At 67.9% G+C, this 595-nt stretch overlaps 1 protein-coding gene across 1 annotated transcript in view; it reads right to left on the reverse strand.

Moving 5' to 3' along the window:
- LOC104499317 (protein FAM193B-like) overlaps window positions 1-595 on the reverse strand; it is a gene marked incomplete at both ends in the record, with an annotated part of 4,994 nt that overhangs the window by 4,052 nt on the left and 347 nt on the right. Inside the window, 1 exon segment of the mRNA XM_010142810.1 lies at window positions 100-146. Within this exon segment, the coding sequence (XP_010141112.1) occupies window positions 100-146 (47 nt within the window).

Raw genomic sequence — 595 nt, forward strand, 5'->3', positions numbered from 1 at the left:
GAACTGCTCCTGTCACTGCCTGGCAGGTGGCAAACAGCCCGTCCACCCAACAGCAACACCGCCTGGCTCTCAGGGCTACTGCCAGCACGGCCAGCCCACGCCAAGGGCCACATGCCTGCACTGGCCCCACTCAAACCAAGCCAGGGCTAGAGGAAGCCAAGCAGGAGGGAGCCGCTCTGGCCCTGAGCTCCACACATGGGAGGCACTTGCCCTGGCAGGCACTGCCTCTCTAGGGAGACCCGGCGTAAGGGCAGGGAGCAGCCTCGGGGCCAGGGGGCACATGGCACAAAGCACAGTGGAGCAGGGCTGTCAGGGAAGCAGCAGCACTGCCGGCCTCGCCAGGCAGACAGCTCCAACCCAGCACAGGCTCTGCCCACCGCAGTCACTGCCCGAGGAGCTGGCAGCAGCCCCAGGGAGGGCTGGTGGCTGCAGGGAGCAGCGGGGCTGGGATGTCCGAGACGCTCAGCTCTGAGCGAGGAGGGGACCCGCACGCCCAGCCAAGCGCCGCGGGGTGGGTCAATGCCACAGTCCTAGAGCTACAGCCCTGGCCTGTCCAACCCCAGCTCCGTAACCGCTTACCGCCAGGGCCTGCTCC

Source organism: Buceros rhinoceros, unplaced genomic scaffold, assembly GCF_000710305.1.
Source record: "Buceros rhinoceros silvestris isolate BGI_N320 unplaced genomic scaffold, ASM71030v1 scaffold27760, whole genome shotgun sequence".
NCBI lineage: Eukaryota > Metazoa > Chordata > Aves > Bucerotiformes > Bucerotidae > Buceros > Buceros rhinoceros.